The sequence below is a fragment of the Amphibalanus amphitrite genome, unplaced genomic scaffold, assembly GCF_019059575.1.
Source record: "Amphibalanus amphitrite isolate SeventyFive unplaced genomic scaffold, NRLGWU_Aamphi_draft 000878F_arrow, whole genome shotgun sequence".
Classification (NCBI taxonomy): Eukaryota; Metazoa; Arthropoda; class Thecostraca; order Balanomorpha; family Balanidae; genus Amphibalanus; species Amphibalanus amphitrite.
In genome coordinates, this window is record NW_024882372.1 from 42,399 (window position 1) to 67,673 (window position 25,275).

General features: G+C 45.9%; 2 protein-coding genes across 2 annotated transcripts in view; one reads left to right on the plus strand and one right to left on the minus strand.

Annotated features, from left to right (window-relative positions):
* The window catches only part of LOC122367570 (relaxin receptor 2-like), a gene marked incomplete at its 5' end in the record, with an annotated part of 62,662 nt that extends 40,205 nt beyond the window's left edge, over positions 1 to 22,457 (plus strand). Inside the window, 3 exons of the mRNA XM_043340797.1 lie at positions 17,831 to 18,021; positions 19,479 to 19,637; positions 20,356 to 22,457. Coding sequence (XP_043196732.1) covers positions 17,831 to 18,021; positions 19,479 to 19,637; positions 20,356 to 20,504 — 499 coding nt within the window. The remainder of the gene's footprint in view (positions 1 to 17,830; positions 18,022 to 19,478; positions 19,638 to 20,355) is intronic.
* Positions 22,458 to 22,502: 45 nt separating this feature from the next.
* Positions 22,503 to 24,777, minus strand: LOC122367576 (membrane progestin receptor delta-like). Its single transcript, XM_043340809.1, has 2 exons — positions 24,005 to 24,777; positions 22,503 to 23,586 (listed from the first exon to the last, which is right to left on the minus strand). The coding sequence occupies exons 1-2, from the start codon at positions 24,354 to 24,356 to the stop codon at positions 22,649 to 22,651; spliced, it is 1,290 nt and encodes a 429-aa protein (XP_043196744.1). The 5' UTR covers positions 24,357 to 24,777; the 3' UTR covers positions 22,503 to 22,648.
* Positions 24,778 to 25,275: the final 498 nt, after the last annotated feature.

Here is a 25,275-nt window from a genome sequence, read left to right on the forward strand (position 1 = left end):
CACTCACCGCACCCGGCTACGGGCGAGCTCGGCTTACGGGCAATCCCAAATGGGATAAAGTTTCCCGTCCAGTCCGGATCAGGGGGTTGCGGCGTGGAGGAAGATTTGAGTTTCCTGAGGATATTTTGGATACAGAAGCTCTTTATGAAACATGAAACATGCATTTTATATTATTTTAACGGTCAAAACAGCGGCCGATGTCGGTCCGACGTCGCCCCGACGTCGGCCCGACCTCAGCAATTGATCTCGGTCCGACGTCGGCCCGACGTCGGCTGGACCTCGGCTGGACGTCGGAACATGCGGGCATATACGACATCCAGCCGACGTCGTGCCGAGGTTGGACCGACGTCGGGCCGACGTCGGCATGCTGATGCCGAGTTGCCGACGTCACCCCGACGTCGGCCGACGTCGGGCCGACCTCGGCATGTTTACTGGGTTCCTACCTCTGAATCACCTTATATTGAGATCCGTTTCTTAAGGAACACAAACGCGGCCCATCAATTTGTCAGTACTAAGGCAACAGCGTCTGACAAGTGACAACGCATCAAATGGCCAACTTCTGACACTAGCTACCAATACGGTAAAGGCAATAAAATTGCATTGCAAAATGCAAATAAAATTGCACGATTTCCAAGCGCAGCTTGAAACCAAGTGCGATCAGCTGGCAGCTAGTGTCATTTTCACAACCAAGTGCGACCAGTTAGTGTCTCGAGACCAGGCATCGGTAGGATTGTGATTGCAGGATTGCAAAATCCTGATTGCATTCCTTTTTGGTGGATTGCACCTGGATTTGAAATCCATTCCTAAAAACAGGATTTGATTGCGGATTGGATTGCATCATACTTCCAATTTTTGCAATCCAATCCGGATTGTGTTTGATTAGTGCTTTGAAATGGTTTGTTGCGATTGAAAATTATGAGATCGGCTTCATCGGCTTAATGTACTTTGCTATTAAGGGCTTTACATCGAAACTTGAAATAATTTAAACGCTTTTAATTTAAACGCTCAAAATAATATACGCTGATGAACTACATAGGAAGGGCAAATTTGAGGGAGAGTTTTAAAAACATAAAACACTGGTTGGGTAGAAGTTTAAATGTGGGGGTGTTTGAGGCAAAAAATATTTCCCATAAAATACCTGTGCCTTAGATAGGGCATTCCACGATAGATCGTACCAGGCCCGTCACCCTCATCTCTCAGATTTCAATGAAAATTGGTATAAGGGGTAATCATAGGCTCCAAAAACACCAGCCAAAATATTAGACTTCTCAGATGAAAACTTTTTGAGTTACATTGCATAATATTTTTTCAACTTCAGATTGTAAGGGTGAGTTTGATGAGCTATAACTCAAAAACGAGCTAAGCAAGCAACAAACGGTAAACAGCTTTGAACTAACGATGAATCAAAGATTAATACAGTATTTTTAAAATTGGAAAGAAAAGCTTTACATATTGAAAAAAGTCGTAGTATTTTTTTAAATTGTCTATAATGGCCCTTGGGACCAAAATTTTTGCCATTTTTATTTCTTCAAAATAAACTTCGGGCCATTTAAAAAATCGACATGCAAAAAATTAGAAAGGTGTTCTTTCTATAAGTTCCTCATTTAAATGTATACAAAATGGGTTTCCGGGGGGTCGGTACGACCCCAGCTCGCCGTTTCGCCTCTAATGGAGCTAGAACTTTGCGGAAAAAAACGAGCATGTGCGCCGTTACAAGATGCATCGAATGATACCACATTTTAAGGTCTCGGGTTCATTGGTGACCCCTGAGGTCATTTCAAGTGACCCAAATTACGGGTCCGGTTTTTGATAAATAACTTCGCAACTAATGGTCGCAGAGCCGCGATTTTAGCATCTTTGTATTTGCCTAGCTCCGGCGCGTCGAATGGTATACTGTTTGTTCTGGTGAGGTCAGCTTAAGTCGCTGACCTCGGGTCAGCACAATGCCGTGTATCCGGCTGCGCTCCCCGACCGGGCGGCCCAGCCGGCAGCCAGCCCCCGGCCCCCGGGCATCACGTGACCGCCCCGAGTCCGGGGCAAAGCCAACCACCGCGGCGCTGGACAAAAAGCGCCGCCACAGAGATGGTTAACAGTCGGGTCAGGCCACGAAGCTGGGTGAATGAGATCATATTGCACATCATTCGATTCGCAAGGTCTTCCCGAGTCCATTGGTAGCTTTCCCGTCACTCTAGCTCAATTTGATCGAGAGTTATTGACGAAAAACTCTTATGACCCTAGTGACGTACGAATGACGTCACTCAAGGTCAACAATGCAAACGTGAGGCAAAAATGACTTCAATTGAACTTTCAGTAATCAGTGATGTCACTAGGCAGCTTTACCACGCCATTTGTAGGCTCTCTTCCGAAATCACAATTCGAGACCATTACGGTGACGTAAAATAAGTACATTTATAGAAAGAACACCTTCCTAATTTTTTGCATACTACTTAATAATGATCCAAAAATGTTTTTAAGCAAATAAAAATTCAAAAAAATTTGGTCCCAAAGGCATAAAAATGCAAATGAAAGGGAACTCGAGGTGTTATATATCAAAAATAGTTTATATTTCAAAATTTAAAAAATGCATATTATTCTTTGTTTCAATGCAAGTTCAATGCCGTATAGCATATGGCATTTGGATTATCCGTCTTAGAGTTACAGCCCGCCAAACTTGGCGCTGCAACGCAAGATCCAAAACATGTTTTACACTATAACTCAAAAACTACTCATCTGATAAGCCTGAAATTGTTACAGGAGGATTCAGAGCCCCTGATTACCCCTTAGACCAATTATCGTTAAAATCCGAGAGATGAGGGTGTCAAATTGGAAAAAAGTGGCACGATCTATCGTGGAATGCCCCAGGAATTACTCACAAGACTAGGTACTAGAAATGGGTGATTTGGGGATAGGGGCACGGCCCTATGCCACCCCCCCCCCCTCCCTCCCCCAGATCCACTAGTGCACGTAATAATACAACAGGATTGCAAACAAGGATTGCGGATTTGATCACAATCCAAGTGAAAAAAGGGGATTGCGGGTAGGAATGCAATCCACTTCGGTACTAGGAATGTGGATTGTGAATGCAGTCCTTTCAAAAAGGATTTTACCGATGCCTGCTCGAGACACATTCCAACTGCATAGGTACCGCAGTAACCCATTAGGGGCGAAAGGAAACACATGACTTGTGTACGACCAGCGTTCTGTCAGCGTACGACGCATAAAGCAAACTGCTCAAAGAACTGTGATCCCGAACAACACAACAAAGAGCTCCGAAACGAATGGTTTACAAAAGTCTACGACTGACGACATCGAAACAGTACGTTCATCGGGACTAGTCACATGACTCGCTCAACCCAGCTGGGTTATGGGTACTAATTGCGCTTCAAATTGACCTCTGGCAGCCATTTACTTACGCTAGTTTGATGCATAAAACTGTACATTGAAACTCAAGCGGCAGCACATAGGTCTCCATCAAGGTGGTTATATACAACAGAGCACCTCGCTAAAACGAGCGCGAGCCGCACTGTCACAATGACAGTTAACACTGAGCCGCGAGTCGTGACAGTCGCACTGCGTCATATGCACGCAGATGTCGCACTCACGGCACCGTTGCTGACACTGCGTTGCGGGTGGACACGCGCGGTGCAGTAGCTCCACGGTGTGCGGCTCACCGGAGGGATTACTAGTCTCCGACCGGACAGTCCAGGCGGGAAATGCGGTGTCTTCAATCATGACCGCCGTCCCCGTCTCCGCGGAGTGCCGCACGGCGGCGACGCGGCGGCGTCGGATCTTGAGCTGGTGGACACTGGACTCCTGCCAGAGCTACCAGCTTCAGCCCTTCAGCATCCTGTCATCAGCAAACTCCAGCAGAGCTCCAATGCAACTGGGAAAATAAAATTTATGCTGTTAAAGGGACCCTCCCACCTTCAAAAAAGTTAATGAATTGGCATGAAAGTGATGTCGCTCGGTTCAGAAAGAGCAAAAACGAATATCTACCAAATTTCATCGAAAAATATTCACCGGTTTTCAAGATATTAGACTTTTACTTTTGTTTACTTTTTGGGATCTCCGCTGTTCCTAACAACTTTATTTGAAAGTGCGGCATTTGTTGCGCGCAAAGCAGCATATACCACCGCGTGCTACAAAACGTTTTAGTCAAACATTTAACGGACGTTTGAAAGCCTGATGACGTCATCAGATTCCCGTAATGGTTAAGAGATAGGGACCACGCTGGTCCCACCCTGCAAGTAAAGGGAAGAAATTTCTTGAACACCATAAAGCTGCGGGGGTTGCGACCAGGATAAATGGTGGTTTCTGAGCCTGGCCGCAAACTTGGCTATCTCAACTCAAAACTAATGTTAAGGTGGGAGGGTCCCTTTAAGCTAAATCATGCAAAACATTTCCTTGCACAGGATTCTTTTGCGCAGTTCAGCAAAATCTTCTGTGATATCCATGGCAGTGACAAGAGGACTTGATGCCATTGTAAAAAATATAGGTTCATTGGTTCTCATTTACCCACATCGAGCCTCTATAGGTACCATTCATTTGTATATCATGAAGTATGTTAACTACACAATATTTATGCAATAGACTAACATGAAATATGTAGGAATGGCAAGAGAGATGGGTAAATAAGCCAAATAGGTTGCAGGATTTATTGGCACCAAATAGGTCAGAAAGTAGGAGTTCAAACAATCTTACAAACTACACCAGAGAAAGTCTTTGAATTAGGTACAAAATTATGCCACAGAAATAAAAACAATGCAGTTTTGTAGAGCATTTCCCAAAAGATAATTGTGATTCAGCCTTGCTCCCATTCTGAGATTGAATAAATCCAAATTATGAGGTGAAAGTCACTAGAAAGCAGTTTTTTTTAGAAAACAGCTTCAATCCATGTTTGCCTGATTTCAAACTCAAGGCAACATCTCGGATCATAGGGCCTGTTCCAGCGCCTCCAGAAACCTCCAGAAAGCTCCAGAAAGCTCTAGAAACCTCCAGAGAGCGTTCCAGCGCCTCCAGAAAGCTCCAGAAAGCTCTCGCCAAAGCTCCAGAAACCTCCAGTAGCCTCCAGAGAGTTGGGAGGTCCAAATTTCTCTGGAGGCTCTGGTCTACAATTATGGCACACATGTGACAATCACGAATGTAAACAAAGGACTTTTGACTGATTATTTTACAACTTGAATGTAAAGAAAATTACATTGCTATAATTTTGTTAATCTTTCTTCATAAAATTGAAAAAAAAATTGCGTTTCAAGAGAGAACAATCGTCATTCTTTTGGTATATGTGATGCCAATCTCCAGAAATCTCCAGATTGCGTTCCAGCGCCTCCAGTAAAACCTCTGGTAGAGCCTCCAGTCAAGAATTTCTACTGGAGGCGCTGGAACAGGCCCATAGCTTTGACAGCATGAAATTTCATTATTGAGGTTACAATTTCCATAATCTTGTCACAAACAGTGCACTTAAATATGGATAACTAAAACCAAATCAGCCAACCTTGTATCTTTATCTGGTGAAAATCAAGAAACCAATAGAGCAAACAATTTCTGAGCAAAACATTTAGGTATTTGACAAGCTCAAACACCAGCCACTGTGACTGGAGCGGTATGATGGGGTCTCGTAACTTAAACGTTCAGTCTGTAACACCATGCCTGACTTGACTTAACTGCTTTGAGGCATCACAAAGACCTTTGCAGCAGCTCCTCCTATTCTTTTTTAACATAAAATTAACCTATTATCATTACCATGCTATGATGATGAGGTGGCTGGTTATGGTTTCGGGCGCATGAAAAGTAGCAGCCCTTTTCATTCTATTTCCTTGTTTTCACATGCTGCACAAAATGTTTTCTCTTCCACGTCACTTCTGTCATTATAAAAAATAATAGGTATCATAATTGCTTCACTTCTTCTTTATATTCCAAGTATTGCTGCTGCAATTCATCACATCTCCCGTTAGTAAACCCAAGATAGTAAACCATTGCCCTATGGCTGCTAAAGTAAATAAGTGGAATGCGCCAGAAATTGTCGAAATCGCGCCAAAATAGCAAACTAAGATGAGAAAAAATAACCGCACCCATGTAAACGGGGCCACCGAAACGCATTTTTCCGTTCCCTGGCTAATCGGATATTTCCGTTTAGGCTGAATGACTCATGTAAACGGGGTAATTGTCACCACTCAGCAGTGTACGTCATCCTTATGACGCTTGGCAATCGTATCTCATCAAATAACGAGAGAATGAAGAGAGTGATGGCTTTTTCTGACCATCTTACATTGCCGTGTTCGGACCAAACTTGCAGAAATTGCTTAAAGCTAATACTTCGGCGCGATGAATTGCAAACATATTATAAATGAATGAAGAGTCCACTGAAAGACCAAGTATTTCAGCGGTGCTATGCTATTTTTTTGACAGTTGCAACATATCTACAAGCCGTTGAGCGGATCACCGTATCTCTCACCGACCAGTAGGTATCTCCGGGCTCCGGACTGTGGTGTCTCCGGGCTCTGGACAGTGGTGTCTCCGGGCCCCGGACAGTGGTATCTCCGGGCTCCGGGCAATGGTATCCCCGGGCCTCGGACTGTGGTGTCTCCGGGCTCCGGACTGTAGCGTCTCCGGGCTCCGGGCAGTGGTGTCTCCGGGCCCCGGACAGTGGTGTCTCCGGACTCCAGGCTCCGGACAGTGGTGTCTCCGGGCTCCGCGCTGTGGCGTCTCTGGGCCCCAGTCAGTGGTGTCTCCGGGCTCCGGACAGTCGTATGTATCTCCGGGCTCCGGTCCGGACTGTGGCGTCTCCGGGCCCCGGGCTCTGGACTCCAGGCTGTCTGTACCACCCAGCGCGTCAGACCCGTTTACGGCAACACTCAGGAGCGAGCCGCGCCGCCAGAGAGGCAATAACCGCCTGAGACCGGGATCATCTCCCGAGAAACAGCCACCAGAGCTCGTCGGCAGCCAGCTGCGGCACAGAGCCGTCCGCGGCAGAGACCAGGACGGCAATCTGCTGCCGGCGGTAGCAATGAAGCAGTTTTAAGTTCAGAGCCTGACAAAGAGCGGTCCGCAACTGGTGGACGAGTTCAGGTTGGCGATCATGAGAGTCATTTATCGAGAGCGGTATTTCCGGGACCTGGCAGGCGGCCAGGTCTGCGATCCGGTCAGAAATATTCGGTCATTGGTCACCGCAAGGTGGTCAATGGTCATGGTGGCCGGTGGGCGTTGAGAGTACAGGTCACAGGTCAGAGGTCAGTGGTCAATGGTCCGTAAATGGTCATAAGTTAGTGGTCAGCGGTCAGTGACGTCAGCCCTAAGTCAGTGGCCAAAAAGTGCTATGTAGTCAGTTGCTGACGGTCCACTCAGTCGCAGCCAGCAGTCAGTGGGACCTGCAAACCGTTGTGGACCGCGTTTGTCGGTGATCCAGCCACCCCCCCCCCCCCCCGGGGTCATCAGTGGACACTCATCGGTCACCTCTGTTCAGCGACGTGACCGGTGGCCGGGCCGACGAGGGCCCTGATTGGCCGCATCAGTGCTCACGACGCCACCGTCGCCCCTGATTGGCCACATTACGGCACAATGAGCGGCGTGAGCAGCAAACGGCGGCCGTCGATCACAGGCGTGCCCCCGGTCGGTCGTGCTCAGTGTTCACCCCTCCGCACCGCCGTCCCCGGGGTCCTATGAGACGTGCCGCAGTCTCTACGCCACTGATCAGGCTCGGAGGTGGACGGGGCGTGCCTCCAACGCGACCGGGCGAGGATAATAGAGATAGTGATGGACTTTTTGCTGTACAATCGGCGTTGCCTGAGTATAGAGCAAATAAATAACCGGAGACGCCTGAGAAACTCGGGTGACACATGTGGAGCACGTTGCTTATTCACGGCATCAAGTTTGTGTTTCTGCTGAAATGCGGGGCCGGCAAACTATAAAATATTCCAACACTGCATGTCGTTATGTGCTTGCGATAGCTAAGTATCATGCAGTGCTAAGCATGCAACGTAACAGTCAACATGGTTGCATTGTCACAGGACATTCAGAGATGCCAAGAGATCAGGGTCAGACATATCCATATTCCATACGGAGGTCGGGCCCGCCGCCATGCGTCGGTTACAGCTCGTGGGGTCAGTGATACCCGCCTCAGGGTCACGATAGTTGTTATGGTGTTATTTCCAGCAAATTTGACTTACGGCTGCCTTCTTCGTAAGCTCTGAGCGTCTATCAGACGCTCATTTTCTTGGTAGTCCATTGTATCCCACGATAGTGTAATGATGCAGTCAACTATAGCGTTGAACAGTTTCTGACAAATGAAGTGTTTTGCTCCCGGGGATCGGGTTTCCGCTCAATGGCTTTGATGTATGGGGCTATAACGGATACTTCTTACAGAAACAGAACGAAAAGAGATCGGTTTATATAACGCTTATTAGAGCTTCAGCACATCTATTGTATTTTCTAAAGGACCTTTCGGCATAAAAGAAGCGATTTCGAAGCACGGATGAACAATGGAATTATTACTGCAAAGCATAAAAAAGGATTTATAGGGAAATGAGATAAAAAAGTTCTTTGATGAAGGCCCACTTTGCATTTCGTGTTTAGATTGATTCCTTTGAACATAGGGCTCCGTATGTAGCAAGACATATAGGAGACTATTATTTGCGTTTGATTATATTTGGGTGCATTGTAATGAATTCAGACTTAAAATATCACCCCAAACATGGATAACTTTATTCGAAAATAGAAATGCTATTGTAACATTCAATTCAACGCAGAGTACCGAAACACGTGACGGACAAAACATAAAGTTTCTCAGCTCAGCTGGAACTCCAATCTAAAGGGTTTGCTATTGACTTAGCCTATTCTGAACCACGAAACAAATTGTTGTTTGATAGGAAATCTTCCATCAGTCGTTTGGAACAAAAAGTGCTTTACTTTTCTTGTACGTTACAGCATTGTTAAGAAAATTCCAGCGATTTAATGGCACACGAGAGTCGCCCAGTGCTGTTGTCTGTCAGAGTTGCTCGCTCACAAATCTTCCCCTCCACAATATCTCTTGGCTGTGCTGGCTGGCTTAGACACGCTTGCAGCTGACGTATGTCCTGTCACCTCAAACGACCAGCTACTCGACAAAATAAGCAGTGACGTAAATCGACATCCGGACCGAGAACCTGAACGCTTAGTACGCTGTATTGACAACCGTTTTTGTATGCTTCTGTGACATTTTAAAGGAATAGCTTATTAATCTACTGCTACTTATTTTATTTATTGTTGCTATAAAATGTGTGCTTTTGAAATAAATAGTAAAAGTAATATTTTCAAGCGAGTCGTTTCTAGGATATATACATATATAGCTTGTACTTTGTTCATTTAGCATATTATTAACTTCATAAACCTTGATATTTGCATGGTGAACTGTCGTCTATCAGAGTGTGCTGATGCGGCAAATCCTTTTCAAGTTCTGGGGCATGACTAATGAATAATGGAATGGAGGGTTCTAAGGATTAACCACTTAATCCTTACTACCTCTGGCTCCATGAATTCCCTATTAGAGATGCCACAAATTTGCAATTTCATTACCCGCCCCGCCCCGCAGCTACCCCTTGCCCAACCACAACTACCCGCAAACTGATTTTGGCTGAGCCGAACCCGCAAAAAACCCGCAATTTTAAAAACCTGCTTTTTCAAGAAAAAAAAAATATAGCTGGGTCAATGCTAGAGCTATATAAACCTTACTTGCTTCATTGCTGTGCAGAAAAAGACAGCCAAACAAATAGTAAGGACTTGAAATTGCTATGCTAAGTCCTCAGGAAGCGCACACTGGATAGTGGAAAATGAATAATGCATCAATACATTTGAAATTCCTTTCTGAAAAAGAGTTCAGTAAAATCTTTCTCTCACCTTACCCTTCAGCATTGGCTGAGGATCAAAATTTCACTCTGGCTCCCTCTCAATGTTAGGCTTCTGCAATGATATTGCTATCAAAATGAATGTTGATATAAAAGATATGCGATTTCCAGTTAAAAATAAATAGTGACACGGTGAATAATGAGTATCCACTCGATCTACATATAAAAACAAATCATGCAAAATCCCAGCAAAAACCAGCTCAAGCTAACCACCAATGAACCACGCATTTCTGGAAACATGCGTCAGAAGCGTCACCAACAGCTGATTGCAAGGAATGCTACAGCGACTAAATTATTGCGGCCGTAGTTAGTGCGAGCTTGTTGCGAAAACACCGTTGTATAATGCATATTCATGTGCCATTCTGATAAAATTATTTTACACAACAGCTAAAGTTTTACAATTCAGAGGTTAATCACCGGTTAAGAAATAAAGACTACGTTTCCATGGGCATCACTGATCCGGATCAGTAAAAATGGATTAGCTAATCCAGTATAGTTAGACAATATATGAAAATGAAAGTAAGGGATTAACTGGTTATATAAGCCTAATCCACTTTGAATTATATCATGTAACGAAGAGTTCGAGAAATATTATACGATTTAAATTTGCTGATCCGGATCAGTGATGCCCATGGAAACGGGGTCATAGAAACAGTAAATACTAAATTAAATGTAATAATTTTATAGATGGTCTTGGTAATGTTCTCCGGCTGGTCCTCTCTCGGCATACAAATGATAAGAACGTAAAAAGATAAAAGAAATAAATGCGACCAGCTTCGTGGTTTTGTAACATGTATAACTGCTATTTTGAGGTATTCAAAAACCAAGACAGAAAAAATGATTGTAAAATTATTGCGTCATCAATGACAGCTTTCCTTCGCCTCAGAGACCAAAATTGACGCAGTCAAATGCCAATCCTTGTCAGATTGTCGGAAGTGCGCCAGTATTGTATTGCGTTATGTTTGGGCTGCATGGCAGTCAATATTTTGATTTTTTTTGTAAGGGAATTGGTGTGTTATTTTCGTAATATAGGGTGGAACAGAACATAGGATAGGTAATCAATGAATTTGCAGCAAATTTTGTTTAGCTGATAGCTCTTTTTTATGCCGACCAGACGCAAATAAAGTAACATGTGGCATTTGCTCTGATTTTCAACATCTCATTTAACCCGCGCCCCGTAGGGCTACCGGCGGACCCTACCACCCGTAGGGGGGGGGGCCGTTTCGGCCCCCCCTAAGATCTCGGAAAGTTACCGGCCGATTTTCAAAATTCAAACGGCGTTCGATAGCCCCACCCGGGAACTACCTTGTGACCAAATTTCATTGACCTAGGTCAAACCGATGACGTCACAGGTCAGGTCAAAGGTCAGATTTTCACCGTTCACAGGCAATTCAAGAAATGTGCTGTGAAAGCGAGTAAATTGGTAATTTATTGAAAACCATCGATGGTACATTGTTCGTCAAACACATACTTTGCTATCTGAGGTCACTGATACCAGGTCAGGTCACAGTGAGGTCAGGTCACCGGGGGTCACAATATGAATGTGTCGTGTGATACATGTTTTATGGTCCATTTTACATGACAAATGCGATTATGTGGGTTAGGCAGCCTTTGGGGCCAGCCTAGGTCACGTTTTTGTGAAGGTCAGGTCAAGGTCAGGTCAAATTAGGTCAAATTTCAAAGTTGATATTTTTGCATAAAATGGGTATCGATTCGATGCAGCTCGTCACGGGGAGTCTAATGGTGGTCTTCGTTTTGCTCTACGAGTTCTAGAATTGCCAAAAATTGAGTTTGAAAATTTGACGTCATCATTTTTGAGCAGTTTTTTCGCTATAACTTGGCCAAAAAACGAGGTATCGATCTGAAATTTGGTATGTAGATAGAAGACGGTAGGCACTATCACATATATTCCGGTTTTGTCGAAACTCAAAAAACTTTTTGGATTTTTTGGCGAATATATCCAAAAAAATGTTTTTTTGATTTTTGGGGGTCAAAACTCAAAAATTTCAAAAATTCGAGATAGCAGTTTTGTAGGCCTGTCAATTCTACACCTTTTATGTCTTGATCATTTTTATGTATCTTCAAAGCTGTAGTCCTGACAGGTCTTCTCGCGAAGGTCTTTTTTCGGTCGAAAATGACAGAACATGACGTCACTCTGACGTCATTTGTGGCCAACCTATCATAGCCTCTGGAAAAATTTTTGGTCACCATGTGTAAAATTGATGCCCGGAGGGGTCCTGAAAGTTTAGTGGCGATATCTCCAGCCGTTTAGGAGATATCGACCGAAAAGGACAGGGGGGGGGCCGTTTCGGCCCCCCCCCTACGGGGCGCGGGTTAAGTCTGCGTTCTTCCATAATGTATATCTAGTGCACACTGCACATAGACTTCAGTTCAGCTTCCTATAAGTTTGCTTTTAGGTTCTTTTATGTTTTATGGAATGCTTTCATCAGCATTTATTTATGTTTTGTAGTTTGTTGCTTGTACCCTGGTTTGGTCATTGCTAGACTGTGGATGCTATTGCTGGTTGTTTTCAGTTTTGCATTTGAAATGTGCTTCCTTGATATATTTTTATATTTGGTTCTGATTTAAAAGTTGTTTTGATGAATATTGTATTGTTAACCTGAGCAAATGCACTTGGCATTGTGTTTTGCATCTAAAAAAGTAAAAAAATAAAATTTATAGGTTCTTAAGTCTGACCGCCAAATACCCGCCATACGATAAGTTTTGCTTCTCGAACCCGTCAAAAACCCTGCGGGTTTTGAAAACCCGCAGAAAGCGGGTTCGCGGGTTCAAAAGTGGCATCTCTATTCCCTATCATAAACTTTGAGTCGTTTTGCGAGGAACCACGACTTCGGATTGTTTGATGTGAGAGTTGATCATGTCATCTGTCCGCTTCTTTTTCTAGTCTTTATAAGTGGTTGGTGTGACGGTAGACGCTTGACTCCCATATTGTTCAGAGATGGCGCTAGTAGTGGGCGCCTGAAACTATACTGTTCCGCATGACATCAATTTACAGCGGATGGCGTCTGCGCGGCAAGCCGCGGACGGGAACGCTGCTTTCCATTCCCGTCCAGAGATGGCGCTAGTAGTTAGCGCCTGAAAGCATACTGCTCCGCACGACTCGAGACGTAGCCGGGCGCCCGTCGAGTTTTGGGAATCGCTTTCAATTACTCAGCATAAGTGAGCAACATAGTTTTTCAGCACAATCCGGTTCCCTTAACCCGGCACCGCCTGGGCTATTTCCGTACCCACGACAGCCGGGGGGGGGGGGTCGGATCCGACCCCCCCCCCTGTTATCTCGAGAACCAATGGTCGTATCGAGCCCCACGAGGCGGCGTTCGAAAGGTCTCTACGAGACCTTCCCAAAGCACTCTTAAGATTTTAAGATTGAGGTCAACTTTCGGGTCAAGGTCAGGTCAAAGGTCAAATTCAGGGGTTTTGCATGAATCGGCTTACGGAGAGCGGAATCGATAGCTGCTGCTCGAAACTCACCAAAAATGACCTCAAAGGCCTAGTGAAGGTACCATGTGCGTATAGGGGTCATACTAGGTACAGGTCAAGGTCAGGTCAGGTCACGAAAGGTCACGGTTTTCACTTTCTGCTACATGGGCGTGCGACACATGTTTTATGGCTTATTTTTCACGCCGAATCCGATGGTAATGGTTATATGTGACCCCAAGTCACTGTGCTGGTGATAAGTGTGCATTGAAAGCAAAAAAAAAAATCGTTTATACTATACATAACTAAACGAGGGCTAAGAAAAAAAGGTTAATTTTTCAACTTTTTATTTTTGACATAAAAATGCACTTTTCTAGACGAGCTTTGTCCCAGGAATCTAGTGGTGCCCTTTGTTTTCACATGCGATGTTCAGAAGTGCCTCTAATTCACGAAAATGCTTATGACGTCACCATGCCCTATGCATGTTGGAGCTATTTTTTTACAATTTGGGGGTCAAAAATCAAGATAGAAAGTTGAAATTTGGGGCATATACTGTTCTAATAGAGCTCTACAACATATATTCCGGTTTTTTGGAAATTCCCAAAATTTTGGATTTTATTAGCTGTTTTCCAAAAAAATATAGTTTTTTGAATTTTTAGGGGTGAAAAACGCATTTTATGGAAAATCCGAGCTGGCCATTTTAAAGAACTCGTTGAGCTGCGTCTTTTGATGTCCTTAATTTGCAAATTGCTTCAAACCCTGATTTTTGGCGTTTTTTTAAACATTTACCACTTTTTGACTAAAAACGCCATGTAGTTACATCACTAAAATCGATATATCTCAAAAATTTTTGGAAATTTTTTCTTAAAAATTGCACAGGAGACGTCAAATTGATGGGGGAGAAGGTATGCCAAGTTTCAAGTAGATAGCGAAAGTGGTTCATGAGTTATTCAAGAAAAACGGAGGGGGGGTCGGATCCGACCCCCCCAGGCGGTCGCGGGTTAATCAACCTTTCAATACATTTGCAGAGCATTCACCACAAAAGGCACCATCCAGGAACATTTTCACTCGTAACTTGCACATTAGAGATGCCACAAATTTGCAATTTCATTACCCGCCCCGCCCCGCAGCTACCCCTTGCCCAACCACAACTACCCGCAAACTGATTTTGGCTGAGCCGAACCCGCAAAAAACCCGCAATTTTAAAAACCTGCTTTTTCAAGAAAAAAAATATAGCTGGGTCAATGCTAGAGCTATATAAACCTTACTTGCTTCATTGCTGTGCAGAAAAAGACAGCCAAACAAATAGTAAGGACTTGAAATTGCTATGCTAAGTCCTCAGGAAGCGCACACTGGATAGTGGAAAATGAATAATGCATCAATACATTTGAAATTCCTTTCTGAAAAAGAGTTCAGTAAAATCTTTCTCTCACCTTACCCTTCAGCATTGGCTGAGGATCAAAATTTCACTCTGGCTCCCTCTCAATGTTAGGCTTCTGCAATGATATTGCTATCAAAATGAATGTTGATATAAAAGATATGCGATTTCCAGTTAAAAATAAATAGTGACACGGTGAATAATGAGTATCCACTCGATCTACATATAAAAACAAATCATGCAAAATCCCAGCAAAAACCAGCTCAAGCTAACCACCAATGAACCACGCATTTCTGGAAACATGCGTCAGAAGCGTCACCAACAGCTGATTGCAAGGAATGCTACAGCGACTAAATTATTGCGGCCGTAGTTAGTGCGAGCTTGTTGCGAAAACACCGTTGTATAATGCATATTCATGTGCCATTCTGATAAAATTATTTTACACAACAGCTAAAGTTTTACAATTCAGAGGTTAATCACCGGTTAAGAAATAAAGACTACGTTTCCATGGGCATCACTGATCCGGATCAGTAAAAATGGATTAGCTAATCCAGTATAGTTAGACAATATATGAAAATGAAAGTAAGGGATTAACTGGTTATATAAGCCTAATCCACTTTGAATTATATCATGTAACGAAGAGTTCGAGAAATATTATACGATTTAAATTTGCTGATCCGGATCAGTGATGCCCATGGAAACGGGGTCATAGAAACAGTAAATACTAAATTAAATGTAATAATTTTATAGATGGTCTTGGTAATGTTCTCCGGCTGGTCCTCTCTCGGCATACAAATGATAAGAACGTAAAAAGATAAAAGAAATAAATGCGACCAGCTTCGTGGTTTTGTAACATGTATAACTGCTATTTTGAGGTATTCAAAAACCAAGACAGAAAAAATGATTGTAAAATTATTGCGTCATCAATGACAGCTTTCCTTCGCCTCAGAGACCAAAATTGACGCAGTCAAATGCCAATCCTTGTCAGATTGTCGGAAGTGCGCCAGTATTGTATTGCGTTATGTTTGGGCTGCATGGCAGTCAATATTTTGATTTTTTTTGTAAGGGAATTGGTGTGTTATTTTCGTAATATAGGGTGGAACAGAACATAGGATAGGTAATCAATGAATTTGCAGCAAATTTTGTTTAGCTGATAGCTCTTTTTTATGCCGACCAGACGCAAATAAAGTAACATGTGGCATTTGCTCTGATTTTCAACATCTCATTTAACCCGCGCCCCGTAGGGCTACCGGCGGACCCTACCACCCGTAGGGGGGGGGGGGGGCCGTTTCGGCCCCCCCTAAGATCTCGGAAAGTTACCGGCCGATTTTCAAAATTCAAACGGCGTTCGATAGCCCCACCCGGGAACTACCTTGTGACCAAATTTCATTGACCTAGGTCAAACCGATGACGTCACAGGTCAGGTCAAAGGTCAGATTTTCACCGTTCACAGGCAATTCAAGAAATGTGCTGTGAAAGCGAGTAAATTGGTAATTTATTGAAAACCATCGATGGTACATTGTTCGTCAAACACATACTTTGCTATCTGAGGTCACTGATACCAGGTCAGGTCACAGTGAGGTCAGGTCACCGGGGGTCACAATATGAATGTGTCGTGTGATACATGTTTTATGGTCCATTTTACATGACAAATGCGATTATGTGGGTTAGGCAGCCTTTGGGGCCAGCCTAGGTCACGTTTTTGTGAAGGTCAGGTCAAGGTCAGGTCAAATTAGGTTAAATTTCAAAGTTGATATTTTTGCATAAAATGGGTATCGATTCGATGCAGCTCGTCACGGGGAGTCTAATGGTGGTCTTCGTTTTGCTCTACGAGTTCTAGAATTGCCAAAAATTGAGTTTGAAAATTTGACGTCATCATTTTTGAGCAGTTTTTTCGCTATAACTTGGCCAAAAAACGAGGTATCGATCTGAAATTTGGTATGTAGATAGAAGACGGTAGGCACTATCACATATATTCCGGTTTTGTCGAAACTCAAAAAACTTTTTGGATTTTTTGGCGAATATATCCAAAAAAATGTTTTTTTGATTTTTGGGGGTCAAAACTCAAAAATTTCAAAAATTCGAGATAGCAGTTTTGTAGGCCTGTCAATTCTACACCTTTTATGTCTTGATCATTTTTATGTATCTTCAAAGCTGTAGTCCTGACAGGTCTTCTCGCGAAGGTCTTTTTTCGGTCGAAAATGACAGAACATGACGTCACTCTGACGTCATTTGTGGCCAACCTATCATAGCCTCTGGAAAAATTTTTGGTCACCATGTGTAAAATTGATGCCCGGAGGGGTCCTGAAAGTTTAGTGGCGATATCTCCAGCCGTTTAGGAGATATCGACCGAAAAGGACAGGGGGGGGGCCGTTTCGGCCCCCCCCTACGGGGCGCGGGTTAAGTCTGCGTTCTTCCATAATGTATATCTAGTGCACACTGCACATAGACTTCAGTTCAGCTTCCTATAAGTTTGCTTTTAGGTTCTTTTATGTTTTATGGAATGCTTTCATCAGCATTTATTTATGTTTTGTAGTTTGTTGCTTGTACCCTGGTTTGGTCATTGCTAGACTGTGGATGCTATTGCTGGTTGTTTTCAGTTTTGCATTTGAAATGTGCTTCCTTGATATATTTTTATATTTGGTTCTGATTTAAAAGTTGTTTTGATGAATATTGTATTGTTAACCTGAGCAAATGCACTTGGCATTGTGTTTTGCATCTAAAAAAGTAAAAAAATAAAATTTATAGGTTCTTAAGTCTGACCGCCAAATACCCGCCATACGATAAGTTTTGCTTCTCGAACCCGTCAAAAACCCTGCGGGTTTTGAAAACCCGCAGAAAGCGGGTTCGCGGGTTCAAAAGTGGCATCTCTATTGCACATCGAAGAGTGAAAAATCGCATAGGATATGTTACTACATTTTATGTAGGCTTGGAGAATGGACACTAATAGGTGCAGTGGGTGGCGATTTTGAGATATTCCCTTCGGAACTTTCCGCCCGAAACGGGTGCGTACATCTGCCTTTTGTGAAGTGGAATGTGATTGTCCCTCTCCAGCGCATCATGTTCATTGCTGAGGACGCGATAGAGAGCTGAGATAACTAAACACCCATTCCATGTTTCTCCTCCGTGCCGGCAGTCTGATCCTGATCATCGGCTCGTACGCGGCCATGTTCTTCAACATCCAGCAGACGCGGCGGAACACGCCGCTCGTGGTGAGAGAGGTGGAGGTGGCGCTGCGCTTCTTCTGCATCGTCGCTACCGACTGCCTCTGCTGGACGCCCATCGTGGTCACCAAGGTGCTCGTGCTCATCGGCGTCCAGATTCCCAGTGAGTTCAGCGACCGGCGCGGGAGTTTTTTTTTTATAGGCTGGGAGCTTCCAATGTGTTTAGAACGCTATAAGTTTTCTATGAGATTCGTTACGGAAGCGAGAGCCTTTTAGAGGACTGAGCGGGACGTATCTAGTGCTTCTGATGCAATGGTATTGATGGGCTTAGGCCCATATACTGCTGAGCCACCGGACTGGTTCTTTGTCCGATAAAATAAGGTAAAAAAAAAAAAACTTCGGAAGCCATACCCTCCACGTTACGAGTGTAATTACCAAATGCAGCAGACGTCACACGGAAAATAAAATATAAATATTACTTTTTCTAGACGCCAAATTAACTTTTGTGAACCATTGCAGGCGGAGCTCCAGATTACTTTTAAAAGAATGACTACATATATTGTTAAAGGGACTATCCCACCTTTAACATGGGGTTTGAGTTGAGATAGCCAAGTTTGCGGCGAGGTTCAGAAACCACTATCTATCTAGGTTGCAACCCCCGCGGGCGCGGCCTCTTGGTGTTGAAGAAATTCGTTCCCTTCATTTGAAAATGGGCCTTGTACAAGGCCCTATCTTCAACATGGAGCGACCGTTAGTGTGACGTCACCTCGTTTAGTCATTCTGATTTAAATGGGTTTGGTCGTTGAAAAATCGCTTAAAACTTGGTCTGAACTTTGTTGTTGTGCCTACAGAGTAAAAAGAATCAGCTTTATGACAGTAATGTGGCCTGGGGAAGGAGGTAATTTTGGGCTGTGACGTCACATATTTGAAAGTTTGTGTTTGGAATATGGGAAGCCAGATGTTTAATGAAAAATAAATGCCAGAACCGTGTTCCTGGTCATCCAATCTATAAAGTCGGGCACAATTTAACTGGTTTTAACAACATTTTAGAAGGTGGGATAGTCCCTTTAATATTGGGAAGCTAGTCGTTGCCCAACTACTGACCGTCTATGAACCCATGCAAACTTTCATCAATGAGTAGGTCCTCCAATTATGTATGCGATATCTATCTGAGGACCAGCCGCGTAGGCAGAATGAATCGGGAATCGTGAGAATGATCCTTACAGACAGAAAAGCAAGCGATACACGAACAGACTGAATCGTGCCGAGATTCGACTTTAGCTAGCTGTGCAGAGCCCCGGGGACCACCGTGGGAGGTGACGGAAGCCTTCTGATTTCCCAGCTGACTCGTGCCCAAATGTCACCCTCGACCTGGGACCGATCCGTGCTCCAGGTTTTAGCGTCTCAATCGGAGGTGCTGAAACGCATCACGTGATGATGCAGAGACGATGTGTAGTGCGATTGATCTGCTGACACCAATTCGCTGTCGGGAAGAATACAATTAATTATAAACCTCTGTACCTATACCATTCTCATAGGCATGCTCGTATACTGCAATTAAAGATCTCGAATTGCAGAGGTCTATGATTAAATCTGACACCTTGTGTGTGCCCGTTCCAGCTGAGCTTCACGCCTGGATTGTGGTATTCGTGCTTCCCATCAACTCTGCGGTGAACCCGTTCCTCTACACATTCACCACAACCAAGTTCTACAGCAGGATCAAGACGGTGACGACCAAGTACAGCAGCTGCATGCCCAAGGGTCCGCGCAGGGAGTCAGGTGGGTCTCGGCGGCATGGTTCTTTCATGAATATTTCGTCGTATTTCCGAGCTTTTATCTCGATGTTTTATCTGTTTACTACAGACATATTGATACGTGTTGATACATATTGTTTATCGCAGGTTCAAACGCCGTGACAAAATTTATATTAGTTGTGGAATTTTATCAAGGGCTAGAGAGGTGCGAGTTTGAGTGTTTATTTAATTACAAGAGAGTGACAAAGAGCTTTTGGTATTCACCACTGATCACAGAGGGATTCTTGCTTCTAGCAAAACAGAAATAGAACGGAGCTTTCATACCAGACAGACATTCTGCGTTCTCGAATGACAAATAAGTCATCAGCAGAGCTTATTTGCTACGCTATCACACGAAATATTATTTGTTGATTAGTGCTTCAGCGAAGCACGCTACAAGCGTTTCTTCCGGGGTGCCAATCTAGCACCGGATAGCGGCCCTAATTGCGGGCGGCGGTGCTCATTAGAGGTGCTCCGCGGCGCTCTCGTGGCTCGTGGCTGCCATCAGCGCCCACTGCACGGTCCACGGGGATATCATCGGCCGCGACACCCCTAATCCTCCGCTCCCCCGTCAGTGAGACGGCGACGACGCGGCGACGTGCGCCGCCTCGCCGCCGCCGGATACCGCCGGGAGCCCCCGCCCGGCCCCCTGCTGACGTCACACCCGACCCCCTGCTGACGTCATACGCTGTCTGTGCCGACAGTGAACAACACGGGATCGGAGAGCGTGGCGTTCACTCAGCGACACAGTCTGCAGGTGCTGCCGCCGACCGCATCAGAGCACCACGGTCCGTCACCCACGCCAGGCGACCCCCTGCTCGTGGCCAACAACGTGGCTGACTCCAAGTGCTAGAGCAGGGCACATAGGTGGCGGCCATGGAGGTTACAGGTCACCACGGAACGGAGTGCGAACGAGATTTGTCTGGGGGAGAGTTGTGTTGTGCATTTTTGGGCATAAGAGTGGTAGAAGTATGGAGTTGTTGCAATAAGTATTGTTGAAAAGAGCTTACAAGTACCTACCACCCTAGTGTAAAACAGTGTAGTTTTGGCTCAGTTTTTCTTAGATACAAGACCCACCACATATGACAGGAATGGGAGCGAATTTTCTCTGGTCTGTAGCTACGAGGGATGATTTTTTGACAGAGACCTGTGAGCATTTTCGAACATACATATGAAGGGGGAGCGAGGCAGCTGACAGAGATGAGGACGAGGCGGTAAATACTCATTTCATCAGAGACGTATTATCATGGCAAGGTAGTCATTGTCGTCCCTTTTATACTCATATTACTCATCCCACACTAAAGACACTCACATGGCTGATGATTGAGATAGAGCTGAGGCTGGTGTGGAAGCGTGTTGGTATCTGAGTGACGAGCGAAACAAACTAGTGTCAGAGTGAAGTGTAGATGTGCACAACTATGGTCCCAGCGTCGTACAATCATCATTTTTTACAATATGCATACTGCATACGTAGTTGACGTAGTTACGCATTGTGAGCTTATTGTGTAGACCTATTGCAAGATGTGCTATGTCATTTTCCAGCTTAGTTTTAGTAAGCAGTACGCATTTATAATGCGTGATTCAACGTTTTCATTCATTACGCTTTAAGCCATCATCATACTTAGAATGAAGGCACGACTGCTTTGTATGCTTTGTATTTTACCTTGTTTTCTGTACACATTTTCCAAGCGCTTCATCTGCATTAGCGCTTGGCATCTAGACCGCACAGTTACGGGTGCATTAAATTGGACGCATGATACTTGTTAAGGTCATCGGAAGACCTTTTTTTCTCGTGTCACCCGAGCGAGCTTCTGTTGTGTTCTATGTAATGTAGTGTTGTGGGGATTGGGGATACAAGAAGCTGACGGAACTTTGTGCCGAAGTGAAGCGAACCGCGTCGCTGTCGCCACCAGGCGGCCGCAATGGTAAGCTCTTGTTGCGTACATTGACGCCGCCGGCAGCACCTGCCACCGAGCTCCTGACCCGATGGGGCGTACTGTGTAGTGTGCAGCCAGCTCAGAACATTGTTTGAGAGTCGGATATCGAACATCATTCAGAGAGTCAGGATATCCTTCTGCTCCGATTTATTCATGTCCACATACGTGAAAGATATAGCACAGTGTCAGACAGTCCTATCTTCTTACCGTGTGCGTCGTGCACTTCAAAAACACGGGCTGACTGGACTTATCGCCCCCAAAACGCCCAGTATCCATTAGCGTACTAAGCTGGCTTCATCCAGCGGACCAACCCAACCCACAGCAGCTTGTAGTCGCGTGTCAATTGTGAGGGTTGGCGGGTGACTCGATGTCCTTCATGTTTATAGATCGATGGCCCAGACGCTGATCTTACGTGTGCCTGGCTCAAGAGTGAATGTGCAATGTGCGATGTGTTTGTCACAAATTTAGGCTTGTGTATTTGTAACCATGTGTGAGATACCTACTTAACTGTGTTTCAAAAATTCTGACACAAACGCGAAAATTGTGACACAAATGTGGTACATGCTGCACAAATCTTGGCGGCTGTTGTACAGAACAACTGTTTCATGTACCATTCTGTCGTAGCTGAGTGACCGTAGGCGTATTTTTTTGTGAGGTGACCCTGCCGGACATGGTTATCTCCGGGTCTCTAATGTGTGTGCCCGTACCTGTGTGAGAACTGAGATCTGCCCTGGGTAAATGTACTCAGTGTCATGTATTGACCCAAAACTACCCAAGAAGCGTCCCAAGGCCAGTGTATACGTTTATTTTGTTTTTCGCGTGTAAATCAATGTCATCAACTGAAGGTAAATATAAGACATCGTATGTGACAGGATTATTTATGTACAAAAGTCGAAAGACGAGAACTCTTTTTCACTCGTTGACATCTTTAAAGATGCTGACAGCAAGGCTGAACGCAATGACCGCGATTCGCGATCCATTCAGCGGTGTGGTGGCCTGATAAAATTATCAAAAAACACGCACAATGGTGCACTTTACCTATCCCGCCGGTGAGCTCCCATCAGGTTTGTGCGGCCGATATATCGGAGGTGGGCGGTCTGACCTCTGGGTCGCCGCCCTGGGGCCCGGAGGCTGTGGCCGGCCGCGGATCCGTCCCTGGTCGCTTGGTGTGCCGCTCAGCGGCCGCGTACAGGCCTGTGAAGCCGATAGCTGTGGCCACCAGTGCTGACGCCACGGCGCCGTAGCCGACCTCGACCCACCAGCGCAGCTCGACGGGCTGCTGGCCGGCCGGCGCCGCCTCCAGCTGGGCGCGCACCGCCGCCACACAGCAGCCGGCCGCCAGCTGCGTCAGCACGTGGAACGTGCCGTGCGAGTGACCCAGTACGTCCCAGCGGCCGGGCCAGCGGCGCTCCGGCCAGCGCGAGGCGTACACGCAGACGGCAGAGGCGGCGCAGAGGGCGGCGGCCGCGCGCAGCGGTGACCAGCTGCCGGCCGCGGCCGACCACAGGAACAGCACCGCCTGGCCGCGCAGCCGCAGCCGCTGGCCGCGGTGCTGGCACCGGCTCAGCCGCGACCAGCAGGCGGCCGCGCAGCCCAGCAGCGCCAGCACCGCGGCCGTGGGCAGCAGCACGCCATCCAGCCAGCGCTCCTCGCCTCCCCCGCTGCCGTAGGCGTGCTCCGCCATCGTCATGGCCAGTCCGAGGAGGGTGATCCCCGCGTAGTCCAGACCGTAGAACAGTTGCGCCACCGCCGGCGAGACGGCCGAAAAGCCGTGCGCCAGGAACGACGCCAGCGATGACAGAGCGATGGAGAGGAGCAGCAGGTGGTAGGGCCGCGGGTCGGCGCCGTTCTGAGGGGGTGTCGAGCGCAGTAGCTGCCACAGGTACCCCAGCGCCGGCAGCAGAGCCGACCACGAGTTGAACAGCTCGTTGGTGGGTAGGAGCAGCGCGCGCAGGCAGAGCGCGAACGAACCGGACGGCAGGTAGCCGCCCGTGATGTCTGCGAGGGGCGAGAGAGAAACAAGGGTGAGAAACATCGTTGATAGTTACAACTGCCTGAATTGAGGAAGAAAGCCAAGCTAATGAGATGTCACTGGAGATATTTTCTGAGTAAATACCTACTGCATTCATACTGCGTTGCTGCATGCCCCGCATCAGCATTGATTGATTTTGTACCCTGAACTCATAGAAGCAATCTTTCTAGCGCAAGATCATATGCGGCTAGCAACAAGCCCCAATTGAATGTCTATTCACGTCGAATTTGTTCACTGACCAATAATGAATGTCCCCGTATCTAATCAATCATCAATGTTCTCTATGCGGCACATAATGCATTCTAGGAATATCCACTGAGACATGACCACGGCCTTCATAGCAACAGCTCACATCGGTCCCCGTAAATAGCTCGCTGTACTCACAGGGCTCCCGGCGCATGGGCTCCACTTCTGTGTCGCTCAGGAGGCGCACGGTCGGCTGGACTGACCACTTGTCGTCAGTGACGGCCAGCAGCCAGTGCGGCAGCGCCAGCCGCCGGTGACTGCGCCGCCGAGCCGCCGTGTCCAGCTCAGAGGCGCTCTCGGTAGTCCAGCGCTGACGCTCGCCGGTCGTCGGCGCCGTCTCAATGTTGGGCGCCGACTCCATTGTTGGTACTTGGTGGTCACAGTGGCTGCCGCTAGCCACGGCGTCCCGTTTGACTCGCCGGTCAGAGACAGAGGCCGCCGTCCGAGGCGCGTCGAGTTCAGGTGTTAGGGATGCACAATGCACATGCATCGGCCGCCGGCACCCCACGGTTGACCAGCGCAGCTGAAAACAGCGGGAGAACGCACTTGTATAATTTGCATAAAATAGTAACGATCTACATGTAACAGATGGATATCAAATATAAAAGCTGAATTTTGTACAAATTAATAATTTTCGAGCGAAATACAGAATTTGACTAATGCATTACTGATAAATTTAGGCTACCTGCTATTTCAGGTGAGAAAATAATAATACAGGTGGTGTTCCAAATGAAGGTGATCAAGTTGTTAGACGGTTTCCTTGGGAACGAAAAACTAGCTTCGACTACCTCCACTTGAAATGCTCAACTCAACCAGCATTACATACATAAGTCGCATGAACGCAATAACAGAGGCCATTTAAATGTCAACACAAAACAAAAAAGTAACATTCTATACCACTCACCTCTCGCTCACAGTATCCCAACACAGATGTATCCCCAGAAGACCACAGCGGCCGAAATCCACCCAGGCCGTCAGCCCGCACTGAATGGGGCGCGTCCGGCTGGGCCGGGCCGAGGCAGGATGTCGGCGCGGTCTCTCTCACTCCGGTGTCATCCCATGGGCCGGATGGCAGCCACCGCTATACCAGAGTCCGATTCCCGGCCCAGACAATCGGTCGTTACTGGGAACTATCGGCTCAGGTGTATGGACTACTCAACGGCAGCCGTATGTGTCGAGATTGAAATAAAAATATTTAGTTTTTCCTTCTGTTACAGGTACTAAAACGCCTGTAGGTATACCGGCACTCAAAAAGACATAGCAACTGGTATGCTCATGTTTGTATTTGTCGCATAAAATAACGCAAATGAAGATTATAACGTCACTAATCGCTTGATCTATGTAAAGCTCTTCATGCCCACTATCATCCAGTGAACAGTGTGGTTCAGACGAATCAGGTTGAATGATAT

Coding starts and splice junctions, on each gene's coding strand:
- LOC122367576 (XM_043340809.1), bottom strand. CDS start 24,356: ATGCATGTGCATTGTGCATCCCTAACACCTGAACTCGACGCGCCTCGG. Junction 23,587..24,004: donor GCCCATGCGCCGGGAGCCCT/GTGAGTACAGCG, acceptor CGCCCCTCGCAG/ACATCACGGGCGGCTACCTG.